General features: G+C 38.9%; 2 protein-coding genes across 2 annotated transcripts in view; both read right to left on the bottom strand.

Annotated features, from left to right (window-relative positions):
* Positions 1 to 11,265, bottom strand: part of LOC118321305 (immunoglobulin-like domain-containing receptor 2) — a 19,285-nt gene extending 8,020 nt beyond the window's left edge. The window contains exons 1-3 of the mRNA XM_035652577.1: positions 11,080 to 11,265; positions 7,060 to 7,446; positions 4,565 to 4,684 (exon numbers count right to left, since the gene is read on the bottom strand). Of these exons, the coding sequence (XP_035508470.1) occupies positions 4,565 to 4,684; positions 7,060 to 7,446; positions 11,080 to 11,197 (625 nt within the window). The 5' untranslated portion in view covers positions 11,198 to 11,265. The remainder of the gene's footprint in view (positions 1 to 4,564; positions 4,685 to 7,059; positions 7,447 to 11,079) is intronic.
* Positions 11,266 to 12,434: 1,169 nt separating this feature from the next.
* Positions 12,435 to 18,561, bottom strand: LOC118343310 (cell surface A33 antigen-like). Its single transcript, XM_035682070.1, has 7 exons — positions 18,393 to 18,561; positions 17,395 to 17,543; positions 17,008 to 17,224; positions 16,519 to 16,683; positions 15,595 to 15,711; positions 15,335 to 15,464; positions 12,435 to 13,894 (listed from the first exon to the last, which is right to left on the bottom strand). The coding sequence occupies exons 1-7, from the start codon at positions 18,430 to 18,432 to the stop codon at positions 13,510 to 13,512; spliced, it is 1,203 nt and encodes a 400-aa protein (XP_035537963.1). The 5' UTR covers positions 18,433 to 18,561; the 3' UTR covers positions 12,435 to 13,509.
* Positions 18,562 to 25,706: the final 7,145 nt, after the last annotated feature.

Raw genomic sequence — 25,706 nt, 5'->3', positions numbered from 1 at the left:
ATATAATACGCATAACTATGTTTTCATTAGTGTATAATCACCTGAGAATAAAAATCCTTGTGTTTCTGATACCTTAGAATGAGCCTTTTATATCCTCAGCCTTTTATGTTTTTCTCTGAACGGAAATTAAATCTTAGTCAGAATATGACTTACAACTAAAACAAGATGGTTTTTGGGCTGAAGTGAGTGATACAGCGAGTACAACTGATACAACTACATGTATCTATAGGGACAAAACAAAGGGAAGGGAAGGAGAGGGCAGATAAAGAAATCTTGAACAATGTGAAACCAAGGAGAAACACACACAGGAAACCTGATTTTGTTACAGGAAGGAAAAGGACAGTTAATGCTGCTCTGTAAGATACCGACTGTTTGGCTGTGACAACAAATTAGCTTGTAATGTGATCTCATTTGGAATCATTATGACACACACACACACACACACACACAGTACATTTAGACATTTCAGAGGACTGTGGGAGTCGACGTGGACAACAACATGTACTAATGCAACACTAACACCAGAGATAAGCGTGCAGTAACCATTCTGGCTGTGTGCACACAATTCATCCATTCATCTATCTTCCCACAAACTCTGTGATAATCAAATACGTATTTACAGGAATTTGATGTGACACAAACAAACCTCCCTCCCGCTTAATCATCGCGTTTTTACTGGGTAGTGTCCAAATGCTGTGGGGTTACACGCTAACCACAGCCATAAATAACCCTAATGACCATAATGACTGTTTTCCAGCACAGCTCATCCTAGTGGGAGCAACGGTCAGCTCATTATCTGACGGGTGTGGATCAGTCTGTTGGGTTAAAATGGCTCTGAATTCAACTCTGTCAAAGCCTCATTATAGCTGAATCGCATACAGGAGAATAGGTTACAGAGTATCAGAGCAGTTAGCATAGGAACCATTAAAGAAGATCACCATTTTGTTCACCTCTCTTCATCGGACCAAGTCTCATGTAACAAATGTGAGAGACCAGTCTTCAAATATCCTCTTCTAAATTTCTTATATTGTGTACAAAAATCCATCCCAGGTTCCTACACCCATGTTAGAGCAGTTAGTAGGGTTAATTTAAATGCAAGGAACCAGGTGAGGGGGAGAATACATTATGCCCCTACCTGGCATAATCTTCAAATCAAACTCTGGCAGGAGATCTTCAGGCACACCTGAGAAACCTAGAGAGACAGAGCAGAGCAGAGGAGAGGAGCGGAGAGGAGAGGAAATGGGGTTGATATAAATTTGAATGACTGATTCAAAGTTATTGCTGCAGCAGCATGCACGGAGAGAGAAGAAGACAAAACAAAGAGGGATACAGAGAAAAAAAGACAGATACATAGATAAAGAGAGTTCAACAGCAGCATGCACCAGAGAACATTCTGGTCTTGTTCCAGAAAGTCTCCATATCAGAACAACTGATAAGCAGATTGATCATTTGATTTCTGATATAAAAGGCAGTAAGGTTTTCTGTCTGGTAAGAAGACAGACTGGAACATGAATCATTCTCATGAAGATACCATGACAAATAGGCAGGAGCTGTGAGTAATGTTACATGCAGGCCTGCAAAAATCACAGGTGGGAACATTCCTCATGCGGCAGAGCTTGCAAACAGACTGCAGAGAAACATTCCTGAAACTACTTCTTTGTCTTTGTCTCTCTGCTGTCGGGCCAGTGAACAGAGTATTGGCTCATAAATGAGTCTTGGAGCATCATGAGCCCATTACTTCTTTTTATAATAATCTCTCTCCAATTTGACAAATTATCGCACTTATCAATTCAGGAGAAGTCGCGCGCCACCGACTTGTTAGCCTCTTGAATGACAGATACTTACTACAGGAATGCTTACATTTGAACACCACATCATTTTAACACACATTAAAAACAACAATTTAGTTTTTTATGAAGGTATGGGGTGGGCCGATTTCTTGGCTGGGAACAGCAACTTCCCGGCAACCTCATGTTGAAGACAAGACTCCAGCACATTTCCCAATGTGTGAAACTATTGCTTTAACTACAGCTCCTATGAGGCTTTGACAGCGTGGCAATGACTGATTAGTTACTTTGTTGTCTAATGTTAACACTCATTTCTTTTAGAATTTTGGCAGATGTATTGGTTGTATTTGTATTGTTATGTGTACACTGAATTTATTTTAAGAAAGGCTTAGATTTGGTAATTTACAACGGAAGGAGAGTCATTATATTTGAGGGGAAAAAAATTCCCAACCCCTTAAAAACCATCACCACCTGTCAATTGTTTCTCCTGGTAGCTTGCTAGTGTTGTCTTACACCTTTTGTTTTTCTTTTACCACAGCTTTAAGGGACTCCACACAAGGTCAGCAGACGTCTGAATGAAATATAACATAACATGACAGATAAAGGGCAGCGTGTCTTAAGCTGGTACAAATTTGTGCATGAGTGCTTTGTTTGGATGCACATGTCCATGTGAGAATGTAAGGATATAAGGTGAAGCTTTGAAAAGTTAAAAAAAACCAGGAGGTGAGTGTGATGTGAGCAGATACTGGTCTTTGACTGTTGACAGTGTGATTATTGCTGAGAGGAGGAGAGGAGTGCCGAGCATGAGAAAGAAGGACCGAAGAAACAGAGAGCAGGCCGGACTATCTTGGCCTGATTTTGGCTGACAAAGCTCATAGCTTACTTAGTATCTTTCTGGAAGGCTCAACGTGTTCTTTGCTGGATTAGAAAACAGAAGGTTTATTGAAAAGCAGCTGAATCACCACATGAATTCAAACAACTGGGTGCCGGAATTTGCATTATGTGCATTTGTACATTTAAAGCACTGTTGTTTTGTCTTCTGTGTCCCTCCTGCTCAAGCACTTGTGGAGTTCCCACTCGCTCATGAATTTTCCTGCATGCTGGTGATTCACCGATATTTACTTTCAAATATTTGGGGTTTGCTTGTTTTTCCCTGTATGGTTACCCAGGTTCCTCCTATAAAGATGAACTGTAAAGGGAAGGTGAGCCTGCCCTACATGCTAGTAGAGCTCTACTGAGAGGGCTTATCTAACATAGATAGATGGATCCCCTAAAAGAGCCACTGATCTATCTATCTATTCATGGATTACACTGTTCGTGTGTTTTGTTCATTACTTAATGTACTTAAGCCTAAAAGGAACTTTCATTTTGTTTTGATCCTTGTGGGCCCCTGTGGACAAAAGCGGTAGTGTTTCCACCGTCTTGTTTCAAATAGCCAATATTCTCTGTGATGGAAAATGACTTGCCTCATGCACATTTTAATGTTTTTTCAAAATTTTATATCATTACTAACTAGGTTGTGAGGTATGAAAACAGCAATTGAACTCAAAAGGAAGAACAGACGGAAGCAGCACTCGACTGAGACCACATCAGTCGAGTGTCTAACATGGTGTCACCCTCCATCTTTTGTACACTGTGCTCTGCTGTTCCTCCTCCGTGTCATTAAATCATCCCTGTCTTCTCTGTGGTGAAGCCATTTGCGCAAAAGACAAAAGACTCCCCAAGCCATTTGCGGTGGCCCCAACTGTTGTTATGGAAACACAACAAGTGCCTCACATGCCATCTTAGCTACACCAAGACCAGGACAGGAAATACAACATGTTGGCACTATGGTAGACTGAGTGGCTCACATGCTGGGATTAAGACTGAAAAGGACAAATCATTCAGGAAATCTTGTCATCTTCATTTGCCTGTAGCATTATCTTATCCTGTCATCACCTATAACATGTATTCATACCAAGGCTTTAACCTGATTCAGAATGCACTCAAGTCTATGCAAACTGTAAAAGCTCATTGTCCAGTACTTGTGTGTGTATTTGTGTGTGGGTGTGTGTCTTATGTGCATACACATAAGTCTCTGAGTGCCAGCCAAACAAAAGTTCACCCTCAGAGTGAATTAGAGCACCAAGAGCCACATAGCCGCTCAGCTATTGCTATGGTAACATTTGTAACTGAACACAGACAAGTACACTGACACTGTAAAGAAACAACACAGATACTTTTACAACATGAGACACACAGAATCCACGTACACACACACACACACACAGGCTTGACACAAGTGGCAATGACTCATATTAGAGATAACTATTCTGCAGTAACTAAGTTTTCAAAACCTTGGTCTATATAGTACCGTACAGTATGAGTGAATGCAGTTGCTATGGTTACATATTAGGCAAGACAGCCCAGGAGGTTCCACTGCTTGTTAATCAGCTCATTAATGAGCCTGTATTGTGTGTATCTGTCGGTGGTGAAAAGGTCAGCTCATGAAGGCCTTGCTTGGTTACGTAACAGCAGCTCTTAATCAAAATAATTCAATTTACAGTAAGCAATGTGTGTTTTTGTGTCTATGATAATTACATATGAAGGATTGGTCAGTCTTGCTGTCAGTCTTGCACTTAGCATTAAAACGGGACATGAGAGTCATGAGAGGTCAAAGTTCAACAATAATGAAATTGTCACAGCCGCACAAGAACTGGAAACACATTGTTGAATTTGTGGGTCGTTCAAGCTTAAATGGATGTCAATGGCATGTTGGGAAAGTATCGGTAGCTTACCAAGAACCAGCAGCTCCACGGAGGCTTCGTTCTGTCCCTCTAAATCATCAGCTATAACCACTTTACAGATGTAAACTCCACTATCTCCCCACTGGACTTCTCCTATGCGCAGGTCTGCCTCTGCGGGAGAAAAAAAGGAAAGGGTTAAAATTTGCACAAAAAAAATTCATATCATCTTATCTACAATTACATACTACAATTTTTTTTTTTTTTAGAATGAATTAAGTTAGATCTTATCGCATTTTCTGCTACAGGCTGTGAATATTAATTAACCTGCCACTCAAAATTGTTCCTAACATTGTCACTGCTTTACATTGCCGTCAAAAAGCCCTTTCCCACGGGTAATGGAAGCATTTCTATCTGGTTTAGGTTTAGACATTGATATTTTTAGGAGGCTAAAATAGTTTTGTTTTTCATATTTGTCTAATTATGGATGCAATTCCAACAAAATCCAAAAAAGACTGAAAAGCTGTAAAAACAATTTAAATATAGTTTAGCCAAAGAATACAACACACAAGACAATACTGGACCTGGCCACTGACTCCATTGTGAGGGGGTCAGACACGTAAATACAGTGGACAGGAAATGGGTTGTATAATTCACTTCCTTTTCCTGTTAGCCAAGGAAGGGGGAAGAGAGACAGGCTGATCGCACCACTGTGGCAAATCTCTCTTTCAAAGTCACACTTCCACTCATTCAGCATACCATTTTTATTCTAACACTGTTTAGATTATTTTTATACATACACGTCCTGGTTTTCTTTTGAACTTTTAAAGGACCATGAGTACTGAGTGTGTTGGTTTGTGTATGTCTATGTTACCCATGTGATTAACAGAACAGCCTCTACCCTGTGCATGCTGGGACAGACTCCAGCCTCCCCTGTGACCCTGAATAGGATTACATGCGTATGGATGACTGGGCGTCTCCAAAGGCAACATAGTTAAAGCTTTCACTTTTTTGTCCATTTACAACATCTCTGCACTGACTTGTTTCAGGACAGGAGGTGGAGTGGGACAAAAAAAAGAGAAAAGAAAAAAGTAAAAGAAAAGCCTCAAACTGAGAGAAATGAGTGTGCGGCTGGTGGGATGTGGAGCGATCTAGAGAGTCAAAAAATAAAAGTGGGACATTGAAGTACATCAGAGGGAAGGAGTGAGAGGTCAGGATGAATGAGAGGACAGTGTGAAAACCATTTCTTTTGTCTGTGTTCCTGGCTGGGGAAGACAAGGTCGATTCTTCAACCAGAGTTAGAGCTCCATAAATCTGAGGGCTGCAAAACAAGGCAATCTCTCATGTCTTCAACAAGCACACACACACACATGCAACCATATGCACAGTAGTGTCCCTTAGATGATCCTTGAGGGTATGACATGATGGTAACACAGTGAGGAAATGTAGTCCTGGAGAAAGTGAGGGTGACACAAGCATGAATTCCTACAGTTAATCGGTTGTAAACTGTTGAAATATTTTGTTATACCACAGCCGTTATTGGCATGAGAGATTTGATTTTAGTTACTTTCATTACTTTAACTCAATAGAAGACTAATTAACACATATATATTAATATTATATCTATGCTATGGACATGTGAGGGAGCACCCATCTCATAGATTAAAGCAGGCTGAAGAGACTGATTTTTAGGAAGGCAAGGCGCCCATTTATGGCGTTCATCAAACTGAAGCAGCAGCAGAACTAATAAGAACATTCGTTTGGATCAATATATTACAAAAGTACCACAGAAGCAGCTTTTTCTTTTATGCACCAATGAAACTAGAAGCCCAAAAGTTTGAATCTTTTAAACCAAAACTGAAAAAAAGCTTTTGATTTGGTTTTCATAGTATTGCTCTAGGAGTCATTTCCTTTTTTTTTTTTAATGTCATTCGAATATCGAATGTTCTGGAGTCAATACAGCTCCCTTAGATCGGACGCCACAGACTCCCCCACATCGTGAGATGTGAACAAGTTAATCGCTGCCCTCCTTAGAGTCTCCCGCTCTAAGGCAAGTTTGGAACGAGCTGTTGCACAGTCGAAAATGGACGTAGTGTCTGTGACATCACCCATAGGTTTCCAAAGAGCCTTTGTGACTTTGATACCATGGCACCAACCCCTGCGCAGTCTCTGGCTCTGAGTGGCGAAAGATGGTGGCGATATTTTGGCTTAATTTCTGTACAGTGGGATGAAGTGGAGAAGTGACATCCAACTGTTGTATGTAGATGGTGGTCACCCCACATTTTGTACTTGGTTCTACTTGTGCTGAGTTATTAAACAGAAAATGAATACCCAGAAATAATGGTACAATGCATTCAGTAAGCATTCATTTGGTGATCTGGAGGCGGAGAGACATCAAAACCCGACTGCATTTACTCATAAAGTGAAAGGCTATTAGACGTCTAGACTACATCCAACCGAAATGAGCTACTAACTGTGTTGAGATGATTTTCAACATGGACATCAGAGAAACGGAACCGCAGGCGCAGTTAGTACTGCTGAAGTCTTACTGTTGATGATGGAGATGTCTCTGTTCTTGTAGTACTCTGACAGCGTGATTGAGGAACCAGAGATGGAGGCCACAGTTCGGACCGTCCGGCTGCTGTCAGCACAGTCGAGGTAGCTCGCTGTCATCCCTGTGTCGTACCCTCCACTGGCTCCTCCGGTTCCACCCGTCAGCCCCCCTCCTCCCAAGCCTCCACTCAGGCTGTCGGGGAAGCTGAACGAGTCCCGTGTTCGGTCGCGGCAGTACGACTTGTAGACCCATTGCACCACGGGGATCTGGGTGGACACGCTGTTGTACTGACATGGCAGGATTACTGACTGGAATAGCACAGCATACCTCCTCTCATCTCTCACAAACACATTAACCGCTGAGCAACGGGGAGGGAGGACATCTGTGGGAGGATAGGAGATAATGAAGGAGGATCAATAAAGTGTGAAAGAAGAAAGGGTCACTGCATGACATTTTAAAACCTGCAAAAAATCTGAGCCTTCTTCTTCTCAGAGTCATAACTCAGTCGAATATGAACACACAGTTCAGGTGGCCCACAGTCAGTCTGTAAACCTCTGGCTTAGGCAAACACACCACAGATATGGCAGCCAAAACAAGTAATAACTGGGAATGTGTAATGAGGGAGATTTAAGGATTACTACAGCAGACAGCAACACACAGTGATTCAGATGCTGAATCGAGGTTTAAGGAGACACCTGTTCCTGTTAGCTCACTTTAAAGATATCTGACCAATCACATTGGTCAGATATCTTTCATGAAACTGAGTAACATCACCTCCCTTTCCCAAAAGTAGAAATATGTTAGGATGAGCACTAAATAGAAATACTTGCATATTCACATTCTATTTAATTGACACCACAATCCCTGTTTTAGCTTGCAATGTTTTTTTTTGTTTTGTTTGGAGACTTGAAATAGCCTATGAATTTCTCAGTTTGCACCATTAAAACATAATATTGAACGAAAGATACTACACTGGTTTTAAAATGATGATTAAAACCTGAGTTTAATTTGAAGTTTGAAGTTAACAGAAGCCAAAAGATAACATAGGCCTAATCATAAAATAACACTTTTCACGTACTTAAAACTCAATTGCATTATTTCCAATACGTCCCCCAAGGAAGAGCTGTAGTAATTGAAGTAATTTGTCCAATCAGCATAACCATCTAGTTGGCTACACCACTCTACTCTACATCCGTTTGATCTGCTAGTGAATGAGGTTGCGTGAAGTTTGGAAACAGAAGTTAGAAGACATTAAATACTGCGATCTGAATGCAAAATGTTCAGATTGCCCACCCCTAGCTGGAATGTATTTAATGTTGCAGTTTGGCAAGATACGTGTACAAACAGAGAGCTGCTGTTGAGACTGTTTGAGCTGCTTCTGCGCGGTGAAATCTGACTGTGAGCTGAGTTGACCTGACTTTGTTTTGGAGCTTCTGAAGCCGCAGGACTCTGGGTCACATGATGACCAGGAGCTTGAGCTCTGCAGTTCAACAGCAACACACACCAGAGAGGTGACCATGTGAGAAAAACACACCCCCACATACACCCAGAAACATCTGTGTATGCTGTTGTTGTGTGTGTGTGTGTTTCTCAAGCTAAGCAGTGGGAGGTGGGACTGAACTGGACCAGTGAACAGAGATGAGGTGAGGGAAGAGAGGGGGCCAGCTTCACTTAATCCAGACCAGGCCTGTTGAAAGAGTTTTGTTTTCTTTCTGTTACTAAGAGTGAAGCTAACTAAACAGCCTCAGCTGGTGTCCCAGAACTGATTTAATAAAAAGTACCCAAAAGATACATCAAGCAGCACACTGAGAGACTATTAAAACATCCTTATTAACTAGTGCTCAAAGGATTAGTCAGTTGATCGATTAGTTGTTAGTTAACCATTTTTTTAAACAACTTTGATCATTTAAGTCATCAATTGACTTAAAATGTTAAATATTAGCTGATTCTAAGAAGACTTGCTGCTGTGGTAGCAATAAACCCAAAACTGTAAGACCAAAACTGAAAAATGTTCACAAAACCCTACATATCACTCCCATACAAATAATGTCATTTACAGTAAAATACCAAATCCATGTCATTAAAACTAAACACCATGAATTAGTGGTTAAATTATATCGTTTTTTCAATGGCCGTTGTTTTTTTCATTAATTAATGAAATTGGAAAAAGAATTGGGTTATGCTGTAGATTTGAGGATATTAATGGTATTTATGTCAGAAGCTACGTCATTTAACTGCATTATTCTACACTATTATAACGTAATATATTTTTAATGCTAGCCAGTATTGGTAACCTTTTCACCTCTTTCTCAAAACTCACAAGGCGGAGCACTAACATCGTCCTACAGCAGCCACATTGACAAGAATACCTGCAGAAATGTTCTGTTTATCAGCCTTTTGAGTGCAGGCACTTGCCGTTGCCAATTATCTCAAAATGCCAGGTAATTTGTCCATCACTACCATGAATGCAGTTTTAAGGGTGGAAAAATGTTGAAGCAAATCAGACAGACCACAAATCTGCTCTTCAAGTTGGCAGCTGATTTTGTACTGTAAAGTCAGTTTACACTAAATTTCTTTTAGTATTATTTTACATGAATTTACATTTTCAGACCAGCTGTTGCCTACTATTGAAATACATTAACATAATTCTGAAAAAAGCCTGTGGATACTACCATTCACATCTTGCATGATAGTTCTCTGCTTTTATTTTTCTTTCCAGCGAACAATGGTATTCTGAAGGTATGTATTTAAAAGCTTCTGTGGCGTCATCTGAAGCCAACTTGGTTTTAAAAGTAAAGGTTTGGCTGGAGTCGTGTGGATTTGGGGAGGAAATCCATCTGACTAAAACATAAATTCCTCTGGGAGAGCGTTGCTCTACGACTTCTAAGAACTGAAACAAAAAGAGCCAGGAGGTTGGTCTTCCTGGGATCACAGACTGCAGGCGATCCAGGCTTTATTAGTTTTCAGGAAAGCCGCCTCCAGAGGAGAAAATGAAAGCGGGAGAAAGAGGAGGAGGGAAAGGATGGTTACTGTTGTAACACTGGAGAGAGGAGCCTTGCTGAGAGTGTTGTGAGATCTGAGTGTATCATAAATGTTCTGGTTTCTCGAATTGCCTGATTTCACGTGGAGGAATGAATTTCCTAAACCTTTTTACAGATAATAATATGTAAGCCTGCTGTTTCAATGATTTCTCACCACACTGTCTTCTGCTTTTCACTGAAATAGACATGTTATATGCCCTTTCATGCACATTTTCATTCAAGTTTATTAGAGTCATTATATAAATGCTACTTTATATACCCATCCAAGAGTCCATAGTGATGTCTTAAAAGTTTCTTTTGTCCAACTGACAAATTAGTATTATTGAATATCGTACTGACAACCAGAATACCACATATTCACATCTGAGAACCTGGAGTACAATTTTTGCACAAAACATTACTTAATTGATTATCAGAGTAGTTACAGATTCATTAATTCTTGATCAAGTAGCTGATTATTTGACAAATCGTTTCTATAACTATAATCTACAATATCAGGGAGCTCCACTATTGGTTTTGCACACCATCTAACGTTATGGTCTGGGGTATTATTCATTTAATGCAGTTATTCATTTGATGTGTTGTTGCTGCTTCACTTAAATCCACTGTGTTTCATAATTTTAGGTTATTTTGTCCTACAAACTAGGTGAGGTGAGGAGTTAGTCCTCCTAATCCACTACCCCCAAGGCTTCTGCTCGGATCATTCACACATGGTCAAATAACAGTCGACTGCAGCACTGCGAAGAAACAACCACTCGACTTATAAAACATCATTGTTAATATGTGGGAAAGGTTTTGAATCCAATGGCTTAGCTAATTCGCCTGCAAAGACTCAGTGCAGGTTAGTTATAGTTAGTTATAGCGACGTTAGTTAAAGGTTAGTCCAAATGTAAATCAGAGTTCAACAACCTGTTACACCACTTCACACAGAATAGATTCCATCTTTTTTCCCCCCCTTGTTCATCTTCACTTACCTGTCAGGCAAACGATAAAAATCCACCACTTCGACATTAAAAACATTTTCCAAATCCCGCAGGTGACTTTCATCAAACTTTCCTGATGAACGTCGTCTTCTTTTCTCTTTCGTCTCATCCCGGGACGATGTTTCCAGCTCGTTCAGAGAGTTGAGATAACGGGACAGCGGCGCTGCAGCAGCGGGACCGTCGTCAAGCGTGTCAAAATAAAACTCACAACGTCCGGCAGCGGTTTTCAAAATCAAAGTTTGTTGATGCAGACAGTGTTAAGATAAGATAGACTTTATTGATCCCACACTGGGGAAATTCACTTGTTACAGCAGCTCCAGATAGAACACAGCAGAAATACACATTAAATAACAAAATGAAAATAGAAAAATACAAGATATAATGAAAAAAAGAAGAATAGAAGTAGGGTTGTATGTGAGTGTATGTGTTGTAAAGAGAGGCAGAATGTAACAAACTGTATTCAGTTTTTTTTTTTTTAGTAATTTGTAGTATACTTTTCACATAGCAGTCATTTTTATTCAGTTACAAATTTATTTAACTTGCCAGTATAGTAAAAAAGAAATTCACTGTTTATTTATTGAAGTCCTTTCTTTGCTCCTGTACTGATGGCTTGTGTGTTTTACCAAATCTTGAAATAATAAAAGTTTTTCACAGTCTGAATGTGTAACTAGGTTAAGTTAATTTTGAGTCCACACTGAATTCATCTGACTGCTGCAAGTACTCGTTGTTCTTAAGACATATTACATTCAGAGATACATAGATACATGTAGTTTATTCTGTTAACACCAAGCACCAAACCCCATACAATATTGGAATAAAATAAAAGTTAAAATATTCAACATACTGAGAGGATAGGTGCTTTTATTGCTCTCCTGTCTTACTTTGTAAATCATCCCATATATTGTTTATATTTATTTACTTTACACTGATCAATCTGAATAAGTATAACAAAATGTCAACAGATTGCTTTTGCTATCACTGAAAACAATTACGTGCAAATCTTTTTTATCATTATCATTTTATTTTGAAGCCCCAATGACTCCATATCCGGCACTAGTTGTTTGGTTGTGTAACTTTACACATAGTCCAAAAACAATGGATGGTGATGATGAAGGGAAGCGGGAGGGTGAAGCCCGAAACATTTTTAACGATTAACAAAAATAAATATAAGTTTTAGACGTGAATGAATCCACCAAATCTTAGCCACAATTAATAATTCTACTACTACCACTAATAAAATAATAATATTTTTTATTTTTACTGCACATTATCATGTGATCATGTGAAAATTGAGTTGTTTGTAGTGTTGCCATCTAGTGTCCAGGATTCATACAGTTGCAAGAAGCTGTTTGGTTAATTTTTATTTCATCAGCTTTTTTACAGTATATTTCAAAATGTTTCACAATAACAGAAAATTTTGATAAATCCCAGTATAAAACCTTATTATATAACCTTACCATTGCTGCGATACAATAATAGCATATGTACAATATTTCCGTAGTTTCGTTTCAACAGAAACAACATGGCAGGGAAAAATTTGATAATCTAGTTTGCATTTTAAAAGTTACAATTAATTTGAATTTTAGATGTAAAAAAAGAAACCCTGAGAGTTCTTGTGGAGACATTATCTAACTCAACAATCAGAAGAAGTTGTAGTACTGGTTTCTGTAATATTACGGTGAAAAGAAAAATGAAACCACTAAATAAAAAGGACATGATTCAATGGCTATGTATACAAGGATGCAGTACCTAACTCAAAGGGAGAAAAAAAGTATATACACGATAAAACAAAGAATTACAAAAAAACTGAAGCCCTTCTCAGTGTGGAGGCAGCTTCCTAAAAAACAAACTACCACCAGTTAACACCTGAAGAATCCAAGACAGACACACAGACAGACATAAGGCTTTGTATTCGTATGTAAGAATGCCAACATATTGAGTTTAAAGTTAAAATGCCAACTGATTTCTGGATTACACAGATAACTAAAAAACTATTTTATCTCGGTAGAAAAAAAAAATGTTTGTCCAGTTCCCATCATTTGTTTGACGTGAATTTTGGTACACAACTAAAGTACAGTTTGTGCCCTGGGCATTGTTCATACCTGAGCCAGAGAGTTTGTAACTGTTGACCCCACCCACCAACCCACTCCCTGTTTAAAATGGATCAGACAGACTTTGTAGATGCCATTTTGGGTTCCCTGCCCTTCCTCAATTAATCCTCTCAATCAATTCAACTGTTAACGTGGTTCCACCTCTAAAAAAAACAGACAATGAGAGATTGTACTTCCTCTAAATTCTAGTATGGTTGTGGTGTTACAATTGTGTCACAACAAGATCCATGGAGGCAGAAATTAGACACTAAAGTCACTGGAGGTTAAAAAAAAGAATATGGAAGATGGTGGTTAATATTTGTTGAAGGCCTTAGTTGTCGTAGTCCCTCCTTGGTGGCTTATTGGCTGGCACGGGTGGTCTGTCACGTTCACGATCATCATAGCGCTCATCATCATAACCACGGTCTTTGCGGTCATCATAGCGTCGATCGTCGTCGTAGTGGCGCTCCCCGTCGTAGCGCTCATGGCGGTCACTGTACTTGTCACGGCGGTCGGAGTAGTCGCTGCGGCGGTCATCGTAGTCGCTGCGCCGATCGTCGTAGTCGCGCTCGCTTCGTTCTTCGTAGTGGTCACTCTGCCTAACAGGGCTCCTCGCCCTGGAGTCTTCATAACCTCGTGTATCCTCTTGCCCATCGGCGTGGCGACTCTCACCATTTCTTGCTGGCTCTTTGTCACTGTACTCTTCCTCACGAACTCTGGAAAGGGAACAGAAAACAGTCAGATGTTTGTGTGAGAAGGGTTTTTATTTGGCAGCGTTCACCTCGAACAAAACTTCCAAAGTTGCCTTGAAACCACCTCAGCTGAGTTGTTGTAGTTGGTTTGTGAACATTCTGTACTCATCAATGCATGCAGTCCTGTCAATATCATGTTGCTCATGTTGTTTTTGTGAAGAAAGCAAGCTTTTGTGTCTTTGATACTGCGATTCAAAAAAACATCTTGGGCTTGGCTCAATAACATACGATATACAGGCTGTATCAAGCAATCAGAAAAGAAGTAATCTGATCAAACGGAGATGTGTCCAATATGTCAGTGGTAATGATGATTTCTGTCCTGGTTATTAATTTAGTTTCATGAACAGGATGTAAAACTGGATCTCACACACAGACAGCCGTTAAGATTATTTTTGACTTTCTTTTTGACTTTTCTTTTGTATGACCGACCACCTACTCATTCAGCCTCAGGTGACCTCTGTTCATATCATCAGTTAGCGTCAGTGTGTTTGTGTGTGTGTTTATTAGGGTTGGGTACCGAATTTGATACTTTTTAGGTGACCCACTACTAATTCACGTTAAATAAATTGGTGTCACATTTCGCTACCTGACAGCACATTTGGGTGAGAGAGTAGAGTATAGAGAGAAAGAGAGAGAGAGAGAGAGACTCATGTCAAGTTGCAGCTTGTTTAAGTCACAGTGAGTCAGGACATTCGAGTCTATGTAATGCAAAACGCAGAGCTGGCCAGGGTAACACGTCTAACCTGAGGAAACACCTAGTCAAACACAAAATGTATCTAATAGCTGAAGAGTGTAGCATTATTGTGTTATATAGCCTGAAAGCAGCAGTTAACTTTAGCACGCCTGCAGGCAGCGCCAAAGTTGAAGCCTCAATGTACGGCAAAACTTTAAGTCAGGCATCAACAACTTCATCGTCATCTTCAAGTAATTAATTGCTTAGCTGGATAAGTTGTTGCTGGAAGTAACTTACAGTTTTACTGGTGTTAGCCACAGGGTTGTCAACTCACGAGACTCACGCAATTGAAAGTGTGCACAGCCTCTCCTGTCACTTTTCCATTGTCTCACACAGTTAAAAGGACATAACCGATAACAGCCCACAGACAGACCAGAGTCAGTGTCTGGCCCTCTTGTCTCACACCGTGTGCAGGTAGGAGTGAGTCAGTCACGGGGACGCTCTGTGTGTTTGACGCTCTGAAACTCATGATTCCCAGTAATAGGGTTTTATTAGGTTAGTATTCCTATGTAAAATCATGAACGTAATTGTAAATAACATACTATTTATGCATACAGTATGCAAGGGGTATAGTGAGACATATTTTGGTCCTGAATTCCAGGTATTGGTACTGGTATCTATTCAAATGTGAATGGTACCAAATGGTAGTTTTTATGGGGGAAAAACATTACCCCATGGCGTATTCCTCCTCTTTCTTCTTTTTCCGGCAGCAGTAGCAACAGATGCAGATGATGAGTAAGAGTATGATCAAAAAGACAACTCCACCAATGATTCCCGCAGTGGAGCCAATGTTCATGGAAGCTGCAAGAAGAAAGACAAGGTGGGATAAGAAGAAGAAGAAGAAAAGGATGCATATTATAATGTGTTGTTGTATTGGGAATACTAAGTTCCCAGATTGTTAATTAAAAGACGTTAGGAAGGTTTCTCTCACGTGGCATGACAGCAAGGGTGATGTTGCAGGTAGCGGTGCGGATCTTGTTGCTTGAGGTACAGATGTAGTATCCTGATGTCTCTTTGGAGATATTGTATAGAGACAGGATGCCTCCCTCTGACAGACAGAGACACAGTAACGTTTTATTGTAGATTTTAATGTAGAAGTAAGGGTGTACCATACTCAGCTTCGGTATTGGTCCGATACTGGCCAGAATTACGGGATTGGATGTCGGAGAGAAAAAATGATTTGATACGATCCACTAGCCTAAACTATTACATGAAGACTTAACTAAACTTTGAGCTATATATTTCTTTTTTCTTCTTCTTTTTCCATTTGTTTCACAGTTTGAGCACAATGTTTTGATGGTTAAGTTAAGCAAAGTGAATCCATACAAATGTATTATTATCAGCTTAGATGTTTACGAGAGGAGAAATGAAGATGGTATCCGATTGTATCGGTAATGGCAGATATTCAAGGTTGCGGAATCGGTATCAAACATGAAAAACTGGTATTGAGCCATCCCTAACATAAAGGTCTTATGATACAGAGGGGTGAAATAGTACTTTCACACAGACAAAACAGACACAAGCTTCCAACTTGTACACCAAGTGGAGCAGAGAGGGACATGATTCTCACCCTCATCATGACTGAGGTTCTCATTTTGCAGAGGCAAGTAAATCTTTAAAAATCCAGTGTGTAGGATTTAGTGGCATCTAGCGGTGTAGTTGCAGATTGCAACTCCCTAATTTTAACAACAAAACAAAATGATTTCTATATTAAGTTATGAAAACACATTTATACACATTATTTCTGCCAATAGATCATCCTAAATGTTACACACTGGCCCTCAAAATGCTGACAGTTGACTTATATTTTTCCAGGATCGATAGTCTTGTCAGAAACTGGGTTACTCATACTTACTGTCAGTGGTTCTGGGGTCTGGAATGCGAGGCACGTTACTGACATCTCGACTTTCCCACTTATAAGTGGGTGTCGGGGAGCCTTCCTCAGACAAACATGTCAGGTTGATGTTCTGGCCGTACTCTGCCTTACCCTGGATTTTACAGATGGGCTTAGATGGAGCCACTAGAAAATAAAAAAAGGAAGGAAATTGGCATTTGGTAACACAGTAAGCAGCAACGTTGGCAAAGTGGTTAGAGAAAGTTTCATTTTGATGATCTACTTCTATGTGTCATGTTTTTTTGCACTTCGTTGTTGAACTGCTTACATATTAAATCATATGAATGTAAAACATGATACTGACTGAGGTTTAACATTTCAGATACTTAGAGTATAATACCTGATATACTGAATAGAAAGCCACAAACAACATGCAAAAATTATCTCTTTTCCACAACCTTTCCACAGTTAACAGTGTAATACTTTGAAAACGAATGAAATTATAGTTACCTAGAACAACCAAACGTGTATAGTCAGCCGGCTTGCCCTCATCATCACTTCGGATCTGGAGACGACATTCAAAATTTACGTTGTCTGCCAGTGAGATGGAAGACAGATTGAGGTTTGCCTTTCCCTTTTTAACGTCTACATCCAGGGACACCCGACCTTCATAATCCGATGTGATGTCAGTTTCAGCCTCAGGATAATAATGAGTGAGGATCAGGGTCTGTTAGACAACGACAGCATCAGAGGAACATTAAAAGAGGAAGAAAGGAAAGTTCTCTGTACATTATTCATGATTTATGCTTATTATCATACACAGTTAATAAAGAATAATGCCCTCATGCAAATGTACATACAGTATACAAACACATGAACACAGTGTAGTGGTCTGACCTCTTGAGCAGACCATGAGATGATGACTTGGGCTGGGGTGAAGCCGGGTTTGGGTTTAAAGGTGCAGGGCAGTGTGATGTTGTCACCCCTGGCATACTCATAAAGATCCTTTGGGATGTCCACAGTGACGGCACCAACACCTGACAGCACTGTCATAGATAAAAACAGAAAATAATGATTATAACCATTTGGATTGGATTGCCTATCATTTTTAAAACTGTGGTTTAATTGACAAAGTTATAATTTTATTTTAATTTGACCGGCATTGTTGTACCTGAGATCTGTACAAATAACATATTACCCCACCCTCCCACCCCACACACAGGGAATACAAATTGTTTCAAATCTGTTCAGTGTGAAACTAAAACAATGAGTCAATGGACAGAAGAAATCAACAATTTTGATAGTCCATTAATTGCTTTTGTTTTTTCAAGCAAAAACTACTTCCAAAAAATGTCCAGCTTCTCAGATGTGAATATTTGTAACCTATTGTTTCTCGGACAAAGCAAGACATTTTAAGACTTCACCATGGGCTCTGGGAACTTCATAGGCCCAGACCAAAAGCTAAAAAAATAACTGATTAGATTAGATTACAAACAGATTAATGGATAGGGAAAATTTTGATTCGAAAAGTTAGTTCTAACCCAAGTTGAGCTTGATTTGTTATCACTCTTAAGTTTGAAAGAAGTCTAATCTAACATTTTTAAAAAATAAAATCATTTTATGAAGTTGTGTCTCTGTGAAAGAGAACAGGTCGAGTCAAAAGCATATTAAAATTTGATGGTGTTTATTTCAAATAAATTTCCACAATTTTTAAATTGTAGTTTTGTCTGTATATATTTTTATGTTTTTTGTTTTAAAAATGGCAATTTAACAGCAAACAAATGGGAAAAGTCACACGCATAAACAGTTGCTACTGAGGCCCGAAGGTGCGCAAACAGGTGTGGCAGCTTGGTAAGGCGCATAGGAAAATAAGCAAATGTTAAGGAAATACTCACTCAGACACAGCAGAGTCAAGGTAGAAATCCTCCCCTCCATGGCCAAGACTTAAATTGTCAAAAATGTACCGTCACTGGTTCTTCTCTGTGGGTTTTTTCTAGCCTATATAAAATGAAACAGAGTTCAGGAGTCGCCCCGGTACAGATTTGCATCGAAACCCGCGACGGTGTCCTTTGAGAGATGAGCCCAATGGGTGCGCCCGACCGCCTCTGGATAACTGACAGCTCTCTCTGCCAATAACTGCAGCCCCTGCATTTTAGGTAACATTCTTGATCTACTCACTGGCGTGTTTCGGCTTGTCCTCATTAACTCAGGTGAGACTGAATTCCATTTCCCTGGTTCGTTTGGCCAACAGGTTGATACATTTAATAGATTTTTCCCTTATTTGTTGCACAAACCTAACCAAAGACGTTGCAATCAAACATGACAATCTTGAACTATATTATATGGTGTCAATAACCTATAATATGAACAGAAATTAGTATCATTGTGTTTATTTGTTATCCTTTAACACTCGGCTTTATGTTGCAAGAGAGAAACAGACAGAGGGTGTTGACAAAACCAAACTTCTTCACAGTGTGGGTGGTGCAGAGAAAAACTGATGTGTATGTGTGCTGTTGGAACATGAGAAGGTCCTGTTAGACCGGTTTGAGAAGGTTTATCACCTAAAGGCACACACACACACACACACACACACACACACACACAACAACGGGAAATGAAAGAGATAGAAATAAGGAAACGGCAAATGTTTCAGGAATTCAAGCATATCACCCTCTAATGTCGGATCAAGCATTTGCTTATAAGTTACTTTACATGTTCTGAGCTGCAGCACCTATAAACAGACATATCAAATGCATTCTGTATGAAATAAATGATGAAACAAGGAGACGACAGGTTGTAGTTTACCATTAAAACCCGGGTAGTTATGTTACAAATCCTTTATCTCTCACTGCCATCTGTCGAGTGCCATGGCTATTGCATTATTTTGAACCCCAGATTACTCATATAAAAAGTTAATATTTAAAAAAAAAAAAACACAAATCTCAAATTATTAAACCCAAGTAAAAACATGCACACAAATGTAACCATTAGTGACATAAACACACTATCTTTTGTGTTTGGCTCATCCTTGAGTTGTGTTGCTGTGTAGTAGGTATACATCCTGGTGCACATAAATGGAATAAGCCTACGACTGAATGCGCCCCAAGTTGAGTGTTTTTCTGGTGTGGAAAAAGAAATACTTTTAAACAGGAAAACATGCCCACGTTCAGATAGATGGATAGATAGATAGATAGATCAGATAGATACGATAAGATAGCATACGATATCGGGAATAGAAAAATAGATACGATAGATGAAGATACTTTATTTATCCGAGGGAAATTAAAGTATCCAGAGCATACAAACAATACAAACATACATTACATACATTAAACTAAAATTAAAAACCCTAACCCTAAACTTTTCATGGGTAGAATGTGGCATAAAAATATCAGATTCTAGCCATTTAAGTGAGTTGTTAAATGAGTACTTAGACATTTTGGTAAATTACATTTATTTGCTTTCTGGCAGAGAGTTAGATCAATAGGCTCTCATGTTGGTCTGTAATATGCATACAGTAAGATACTGCTTGATATTTGTCCTATCTAACTTGGGATAATGGTTGATCTGTGATCAAGATTATTAGATTATTAGAATATTTAGAATTTAGATTGGTAACATTTACATCAAGACCACCTCATAACCACATTAGTAGAAGAATGATAATAATTAAAACATACACTGAGATACCAACCACATCCCATTTGTTGCTTGTTTCTTGTGGTATCTAATTTCTGTTTCAATGGAAATTGTCAATAATAATCTATAGCTTTGTGGCATTTTGTGCCACTCGTTTCATTTGTACCTTTGTCTCCCAAATTGATCTGCTGTAACCACTGGCAACCACTTTCAAAAGAAAATTGTCTCAATTGTGCAGCACTAGACAAAGTAAAAAACATTTTAAAAGACTTATATCATGTTCTTCCCTGACTTGTTGACAACATTAAGTAATGTATGCTATCTACAACTACACATTGATTTATTATCTTATTTGAAAAGCTTAATTAATAATAATTATGATCATCATTATTGTAATCCAATTAAAGCGTGTAAGACCATTGGGTGGTATTGCTGATACTGTGTTCATGATTGTCTGCCCAAGGATGTAAAAAGTTTGTGGTTTGGCTTCTTGAAAGTTTGTCTATATACACAACACAACCACTCTCATCCTATAGCACATTAAAGCATTTCCTTTCAGTTATGCAAAATGAGTACAAAACAAAAATAAGAATTTGTGGTTTGTAAAATTGGCAGAATATTAATGAAATTTAACATTTCAAATGAGCATGATATTGCATTATGTGTAGGTTTCAAATAAGCCTCTTTTGTAACTCTAAGTGTCTCACTGGCGACTGTGAAGCAGAAATGAAGAACACTCTGTCATGTCCAGAAAACCTTTTGTTAAGTTAATTCATCTCAGTTTTGTCTCGTGTCTATGTTGTCTTGTGATTCCTGTTTTATTTTGGTTCCACTTCCCTGTCCTGTCTCTTGTCACCAAGTTTTACTTTCTCCCCTTTTCGTCTGTTTTTCCCGCTCTTGGGATTACTGTCTCCGCCTGATTGTTTCCACCTGTGCCTTCCTTGTGTGTACTATATATTCCGTGTCCTCCCTTTTGTCCTCGTCCAGTCTCGTCCTTGTCTCATGTGTCAAGAGAGCCAGTGCTTTATCCATGCCAACTGCCTTGTCAGGTCTGTTTTGTCACTTTGTTTGTTAGAGAATTTTCTGTCTTGTTTTCGGTAGCCTTAGTATTTCCTCGCAAACAGATTTTTGTTTAGTTTAATAAAACCTTTATTTTGTTAAAACTTTTGTCTGTGAGTTGTGCATTTGGGTTCTGGTCCATAGTTCAGTCGTGACACACTCTGCCTTAATATAGTCAATCCTAAAGGTTTTATTTTAACCTATCAGCTTTTCATTTGTCAGTTAGAAGGTTTCCTGTGACCTGTTGAAGCCTGCTGCCTCAATTCTGTGCAAGAGCTTCACTGTGGCATTTTGTGGCATACAGTACCACATTACAGGCAGGAGATCGCAACAAAAGATAATTGAACTGTGTATTTCCGCTGTAAAATTAGGCAGCATGAGTCTGATCATAGTGAGAGCATCATAACCTCTTTTGCTTGATATTTCCGTGACATTTTGGGCTTCAAGAGTAACCTTTTCCTTGTCTGAATAATTAATTTAATTTATTGTATTTTCACAAAGCCAGAAGCCTTTAAGCCATAAGGTTTTAAAGGAATCAAAAGACGATTGTTTGCTTGCATACATGTGTGCTTTTTCCACCCATGCACAGGTGATATACCTATTGTATATGTGTATGTATGTGAATGAAAGTACAGTTTGTACTTTATCCAGGCCACCTTCTTACCCCCAGGTTTCTTTTTCTCTCTCTCTCATCCCCTCCTTCTCCTCCACTTAACACTTTATTATCTCTTGTGTTCCTGGAGGTCTTATCTTGCCTCCACATGATGAGGCTGGGCCATCAATACAAACCAAGCAACATTGCCTGGCAGCTCTTGACAAGCCACTGAGAAAAAGGGATTAGAGATGTTCTTTCTCTGTGGCATATTACACCCTGCTGGATTACTGGTCATTGTTGTTCATGTTCCTGTGTCTACAATGTCTGTGTTGACGATGCATTTCAGTGCATCACCTGTAAGGGGTCTTTCATAGATCATCTCTCTACTTGAGCACCTGCTGATGGACTGTAAGGCCATCTGTGGTACCTGTGAAGTTCCATTATCCTGAGGCAGTCGAGGGTCCATAGAGACATTACTTTATACAGAAGCCCCCTGGGTTATTGCAGGATGTGGAGCTACCGGGAGATCAGGTAAATTCAACCAGTCAGTCTGTGAAAATACTACATCTCATAGCCCTCACAGGAGCATAACATGACTCACTCTCTGGTTAATGCATCTCAACCTTTTTTGGACTATATTCAGTTTCAAATGCCTGGATCTGAACTGACCTCAGACTCTCAGCATGTAGTTTTAAAGGTCCAGTGTGTAACATTTAGGATGATCTATTGGCAGAAATGAAATGGAATATATTCATAGGTATGTTTACATTAGTGGATAATCACCTGAACATAGGAATCGTTGCTGCGTGTCGTCTTCCACCATGTTGAATCGCCATGTTTCTACAGTAAACCAAACATTGGGTCTTGATAGGGCCTTTCATGAGAGAGGAGAGTTTCTCCTACACACTTAGAGCTCGATCTTATTCCCAGGTCTTTAAATACAGATGCGAGCGGTTTTCAGTTCGTTGCAATCTACTACTTCACAGCTAGATGTCACTAAATCCTACAAAAGATGTAAGAGCACAATCTATACTAATAATATTAATGATTAAAGTTGTAATGGTTAAACCTGCAGTCGCCCAAAACCTTTAGGAAATTTAATGATTTTAATATACTTAACTTAATTTACAGCAATGATAGCTGTGTGACTCTATGGATGGCAGTGGAAATTGGTCAGTCCAACATGTTGGCTCTGACAGAAATATTTCAATAACTACTAGATGGATTGCCATGAAAGGTACAGATATTTACAGTCCCCTGAGGACTTACTGGACTTTTCTTATGGCGCCACTAATGGGTCTAAGTTTTCTCTTATCCAGTGGAACATGGTGGTGGTTTGGTGGATTTGATTGGTTGGGAGTGAGTTGCTGCCCCGAGGCTAAAATCAAGTGTGAGATCGACAGGCAGGTTAGTACAGCGTCAGCAGTGACAAGCAATTGTTAACATCAAAGCATTATGCTGAAGAGGGAGCTAAACTCGAAGGAAAAACTTTCAATGTATTGGTCTACTGGGGATGAGCAAGCACATCATTATCTGTATCTGTTCAACCACCTGTGTAGCCTGCTGCCACCACAACCCAGTCCTGGATAAATAGAAAAAGGATAAAGACAATGAAATATCTTAACATGAGTGAACACTGAACAGACTGGCACAAAAGTTTTGGCTTTCAGAGGATAAAGCTTAATGACTTTGACCCTTGACTTTCTTTTAGCATCACCATGAGGTTGAAATTTGTAGTTTTAGAGTGTAGAGTGAAATCTCTATCTTACTGGATTGGATTGTCATGAAATTTAGTATGGAATTGAAAATCATGATGTGTCCAATACTCTGGTTTGTGAACAAAGGGGTCCTCAGTTGTGCTTTGTATTTAGTGATTCAAATGCATAAGTGACCATGCTTAGATAATAAACTAAGATGGTGAAGATGGTGAATATGGCAAACATGTGCTAGCATTGTCATTATGAGCATGTTAGCATTAGCTGAAAGCACCAATGTACATCAGTACAGCCTTACAAAGCTTGGTTTGGCATGTGTACTCTTTTCCCAAAAATTCATTTTGGTTATAACAGATCATCCATTTTATCATTTTATTTTCTAAATCCCTCCTGTTCAGGGTTGCAGGACCCTGCAGTGTATTTCAACACACATTGGATGAGAAGTGGAGTACATTTCATATCAACTGTACCTGTGCAATAAGGTAAATCAATTTGCATTACAAACTGCAAACTTGGCATAGAGAAGTTTAGAAGTGCAGTCTATTTTTGTGGTTGTTGGTCATTGTCAGTGGATAACCAAGCTCAGGTCTAATAGTCTAAGGTTATAGACTTCCCTACACATGTGTGTGAGTGTATGGGGTTCTTTTTTGTCTATAAATAAAAATGCAAAAAAATCACAGCTTTACACTGTATTGCATTTCTTTTGGCATTTTCTTTTCTTATTCTTATTATATTATTAAATAATTAAGGCCATAGGAGTAACATACAGAGTGCAGAGGTCCTGCAGATAATAACCCTCGTTCTGTTCATGTGCAAAAATGTATCTCTGTCCCTCAATCACAGTTACAGGTTGGAAGAAAAACTCATTAAACAGAAGTTGAAATTTTAAACTGTCTGAAATATTTTAAACCACCTACTGAGTTAAGCTATGCTTGTAGTTCTATAAGGTTATAGCCAGTCATACAAAGAAAGAAATCCTGCCACTGGCAGGTTTTTTCACTTTGCAGTAACACTGTAATAGTAATTCAGTTATTTTCAATTTAAAACATATGTATCCCCATCAGGGTAATTTCTAATGATAGCTTACAATAACACAGACACACACATAAAGGGGAAAAAAACAAAATACAATAGTTAAGAGGTTATATGGGTTTCCAGCTACCCTGAATAATAATAAAATATAATAATAAAAGTATTAAAGAAGCTATACCGATCAATAGCAGAGTAAATTAAAGACTTGGAATAATACGTTTAAAAAGCATAACGCCCTGAATTGATAGACTCAGTATGCTCATTGATTTCCTTTGTATAGAAGAAAATAAAGAAAAAAGAGTTCTTGTTTTGCTCCAGCAATCTTTAGACAGACTGTAATTTCTTATTCTGTTTCTCTAATTAGCGATGTGCTGTGAATCCCTCATGTAAAAGGTCAAAAGACTCACTAGCAAATTGCTAAAATGACAAAAAATAACTGCACTGCACTTAAGTTTCAATAGGGTGTACTCCCATGCTTAAGGACCATCTCTATATTTACATCCCATGTTAATTGTATGTTAATTGTTTGTCAAATGCTGAAGCAAAATTTCAATACTCTTAGCAGGTGTACCACTCTTTGTGACATTATCTCTGTCACCAATGGGAACATTTATGGTTTTAGATACACTGAACTCATACACTGAAGATTTATCATTGTACTGCTATGATCCAGTTCTTGATCCTGCATGCAGGTGAAGCGAAAACCACATCCGGGTCGTCTATAGGGATTTAAGACACTGACCGTGTAATTGTAATATCCATTTGGGGGCCTTTGATGATTGTCATTCCCCATCATTCTGCCGTTATTTAATTCCAGCTGTCTATTGTAAGTATCTAAGAAAGATTTAAAAAATCACTGCAGTGTTGTCAGAAGTTTTAACTAGGTTCAGTACAGTGCCTTCTGAAAAGCTGCAGCAGCTTTTAGTGCCACTTGTCACAAAATAATTGGACTAGTGATATGATGCTAAAAGTGAACAGTACCCTACTCCCTTGGATGGTAGGATGGATGGATGGATGGATGGATAGATAATAAAAGTAAATGCAGGACTGCAATCAGTCCTGACAGTTATTAGTCAGTTATAAAGGCTAAAAGCATGTTTTCATTTTGATCCAACATTAGAGGAAAAACAGAAAAAAAGAAAAGTAAGAAGTTTTTTTTACCAAATGCT

This window comes from Morone saxatilis, unplaced genomic scaffold (assembly GCF_004916995.1).
Source record: "Morone saxatilis isolate NCDOM2014 unplaced genomic scaffold, NCSU_SB_2.0 Contig11, whole genome shotgun sequence".
Classification (NCBI taxonomy): domain Eukaryota; kingdom Metazoa; phylum Chordata; class Actinopteri; family Moronidae; genus Morone; species Morone saxatilis.
This window is presented reverse-complemented; position numbering and strand designations above follow the sequence as displayed.

What these genes read in the sequence shown, in the direction of transcription:
- LOC118343310 (XM_035682070.1), bottom strand. Translation starts at nt 18,432, where the DNA reads ATGGAGGGGAGGATTTCTACCTTGACTCTGCTGTGTCTGA. An exon ending in TCTCATGGTCTGCTCAAGAG is followed by an intron (nt 17,225 to 17,394) that starts GTCAGACCACTA and finishes GTTGTCTAACAG; the next exon opens with ACCCTGATCCTCACTCATTA. An exon ending in GAGGAGGAATACGCCATGGG is followed by an intron (nt 13,895 to 15,334) that starts GTAATGTTTTTC and finishes TTCCCTTTCCAG; the next exon opens with AGTTCGTGAGGAAGAGTACA.